The following is a 3,514-nucleotide window of genomic DNA, read 5'->3' as shown; positions in this document are numbered from 1 at the left end:
CTTGCAACTAATTATATACGTGACTATTAATGCGACTAAAATATGGATTGATCAGGGCGGGTAGTTAGCAAGTTATATAAGTATTAATTTTTGTCATTTTTACATTATTCATCTGCTCTCCGTATTCGCTTGCCCCCCCCCCCCCCCCCCCCCCCCCCCACCACCACCCCAACAACAACAAATGGATTTGGCACGTAATTATTGCTGATATGGTTCGAGTGACAGAAAAAAAAAGTACTCCACATCCAAAATTCCAATTGCTCCCAGCCAATAAAGAAGATCACTCATGTCAACATTAATCATTTTTATCGTCATTTATTCATTACAAATTAATTCGAGACCCCCCTGTCCGCCCATTCAGATATCTGTCTCTTTCTATATCTATCTATACACAAAACCAATCTTTCAAACACTATACTCTCTTCTTGATCTTCTAAAGATAAAGGCTTGAGATGAAAACAACTGTAGCTTATAAGGAGAGGACCCTTTTGATATAGTTCCTCTGAAAACCCTAAGTTTATTACCTAAAAGAATTAACACGAAGAGATGAGCAGTAGTGTCGAAGAATCTCTGAAAACTCTATCGTTGGATTCTCTGAACCTTTTAATCAACGGTCAAGCTTTCTCCGACGTCACCTTCAGGGTCGAGGGCCGTTTAGTCCATGCTCACCGTTGCATCCTCGCCGCACGCAGCCTCTTCTTCCGCAAATTCTTTTGCGGATATGACCCTTCACAAACCGGAGTCGAATCGGCTAACCTAACCGGGTCAGGAATCAGAGCCGCCGTAATGGGAGGAGTCATACCGGTCAACTCGGTCGGCTACGAAGTTTTCTTGCTTCTACTTCAGTTCTTATACAGTGGTCAAGTCTCACTCGTACCGCATAAGCACGAGCCAAGATCGAACTGTGGAGATAGTGGATGTTGGCATACGCACTGCACTGCAGCTGTAGATCTCTCTTTAGATATCTTAGCCGCCGCTCATTACTTTGGCGTCGAGCAGCTCGCGTTGCTTACTCAGGTTCTATTTAATTAATATTAATTAAGAAAGTCTCATGATAAACCTTTGTTGCAGAAGTGAAGTAGTGATCTAATTATTTGCATAAAAAATAAAATAAAAGAGAAGATTAAGTCTCACGACTTAGCAGTTGAACTTCACTTTGATTTTCATGTGCATGAGTCTTCCATAGTTTGCTTTATTTGCTGACTCATCATCTCATTGGGTTAATGTCTTAATGATTCTTGTTCTTTAATCTTGGCAATGTACTGTCCGATATGGTTAGGTTCGGTTGAGTTGGGATTTGAAACCGTATTGATAAAACGCGTATGTGAATATACATAAGAGTTATTATTGCCACGATTTCATGTATGCGTAACTAAGCTTGAAGATTACCGAGAAATTTAAGTTAAGATTTTGTTTTGTAGTTTTCTTTTTCCAGTATCCAAACTCTTTAATTATAAAAAAAAATATTTATAAATAGTAAGTTTACTAATAACCTGGATCTTATTTGTAACCCCTAAAATGAGAAATGATATGGTCGTTTTATTATCAATAGATTTTTTCTATAATGGTCTTATCCCCCTTTCTTCATTTGGGTTTGAATATAATAAAAACATTTTGTGAGAAATAGTTATTTTTGACAATGAACATGCACATTAAATGAAAAATAAGTGGTGGATGGTGTCTTTAAATTAATTCAGCATTTTGTCTTAACTTTCTTCTTTTGTTTTTTAATCACAGAAACATTTGACAAGCATGGTGGAGAAAGCCTCCATTGAAGACGTGATGAAAGTGCTAATAGCTTCAAGAAAGCATGACATGCATCAATTGTCGACCACTTGCTCTTACCTACTCACCAAATCAGGTCTTCCAACAGAGATTCTAGCCAAACACCTCCCAATAGAACTCGTAGCCAAGGTTGAAGATCTTCGTCTCAAATCTTCCATGCCTCACCAACATGACCTAACCTCGGCTCTAGACCTAGACGACCAGAAGATCAGGAGGATGAGACGAGCACTGGACTCCTCAGATGTCGAGCTCGTGAAGCTAATGGTTATGGGAGAAGGACTCAATCTAGACGAGTCACTAGCTTTGGTTTACGCAGTGGAGAATTGTAGTAGAGAGGTTGTGAAGGCACTTCTTGAGATTGGTGCAACTGATGTGAACTTTCAAGTGGGTCCAACCAGGAAAACCGCACTCCACATCGCGGCCGAGATGGTCTCTCCGGACATGGTGGCCGTCTTACTAGACCACCATGCCGACCCAAACGTCCAGACAGTTGATGGTATCACTCCACTTGACATCCTTAGAACCCTAACGTCAAATTTCTTGTTTAAGGGGACAATTCATGGATTGACTCACACTGAACCTAATAAGCTTAGGCTTTGTCTTGAGCTGGTCCAGTCCGCAGCATTGGTGATTTCACGAGAAGAAGGGAACAATAATGATAATAACATGAAAGAAGAACACACGAGCGGAAGTAGTTTGGATTCAAGATTGGTTTATCTTAATCTTGGAGCTACTAATCGGGATCTTGGAGATGGACATGGACATCAAATGGAAGGAATGAGCCTGCATCATCATCATGACCCATCAACGATGTATCATTACCACCACCACCGCCACTTCTAGGTTTTAGAGCCGATCATCTTCTAATTATGATACGACATATTCAATACCTAATTAATTTGTTGGTATATGAGGTTTTATCTCTGTCTACGTGGATATGCAAACAAATACTAGCGGTAAGGCCTCGCTCGCTGCATCCATATCGATCTGCTCAAAGTTTAGTTGTGAGCATAACAATGATAAAAACAAAGTTTATTAGATCAACATCATTCAAATTCTCTATTTTTTTACATTATAATTTCTTTCTCTTGGGGGTTTCATGCCTGTGATGAAGGAGTTTTAAACATAACCAGAAGTGAGGATCCAAAAACGAATATCATGCTTTTTTTGTCTGTGATCATAGGGCATCTCCAACAATAATACCAAATTTGATATTGAAATTACATCAAATTTGGTGTTTTGGTGTCATAATTTTTTGTCATCTCCAATCATAGCACCAAAAGTAATATTATATATTATTTGATGTTTCGGTTTTAATAACTTTTATATTTTTGTTATTTGTAATTGATAAATAATTATTTTATCACACTTAGATATTATGTTTGTTATTTTTTTGTAATTTTCTGTTTATAAATTTATTTACATTTATATTTTTTGGGTTAACAATATTATACTTTTATGTATTTGTTTTATATAAAATATTATATTATAAAATACAAACTATTAATTATGAAAAGCACATAACAAAATAATATATTATTTTATGTTTTGAGTGTTTATTTCAAATTTTATATTCATTCTAATCTTAATCAGCTAATATTATTAAATTTTATATTGTATAAAATACTAACTAAAATTTTATATTATTGAAATAAAATATGAAAGTTCTATGATATTTTATTTTTTTCAATATAAAGTAAATGATAATAATTATTTAGTGATTTTTACT

The 3,514-nt window shown here is 36.0% G+C and overlaps 1 protein-coding gene across 1 annotated transcript; it reads left to right on the top strand.

Moving 5' to 3' along the window:
* Positions 1–393: 393 nt before the first annotated feature.
* LOC106449148 (regulatory protein NPR6-like) lies at positions 394–2,855 on the top strand. Its single transcript, XM_013890950.3, has 2 exons — positions 394–1,017; positions 1,738–2,855. Exons 1-2 carry the CDS (start codon positions 547–549, stop codon positions 2,626–2,628), a joined length of 1,362 nt encoding a protein of 453 aa, XP_013746404.1. The 5' UTR covers positions 394–546; the 3' UTR covers positions 2,629–2,855.
* Positions 2,856–3,514: the final 659 nt, after the last annotated feature.

Source organism: Brassica napus, chromosome A4, assembly GCF_020379485.1.
Source record: "Brassica napus cultivar Da-Ae chromosome A4, Da-Ae, whole genome shotgun sequence".
In the NCBI taxonomy this organism is placed as follows: domain Eukaryota; kingdom Viridiplantae; phylum Streptophyta; class Magnoliopsida; order Brassicales; family Brassicaceae; genus Brassica; species Brassica napus.
The sequence above is the reverse complement of the archived record's forward strand: the minus strand, read 5'-3'. Positions and strand labels throughout refer to the sequence as shown.

What these genes read in the sequence shown, in the direction of transcription:
- LOC106449148 (XM_013890950.3), top strand. Translation starts at nt 547, where the DNA reads ATGAGCAGTAGTGTCGAAGAATCTCTGAAAACTCTATCGTTGGATTCT. An exon ending in AGCTCGCGTTGCTTACTCAG is followed by an intron (nt 1,018 to 1,737) that starts GTTCTATTTAAT and finishes TTTTAATCACAG; the next exon opens with AAACATTTGACAAGCATGGT.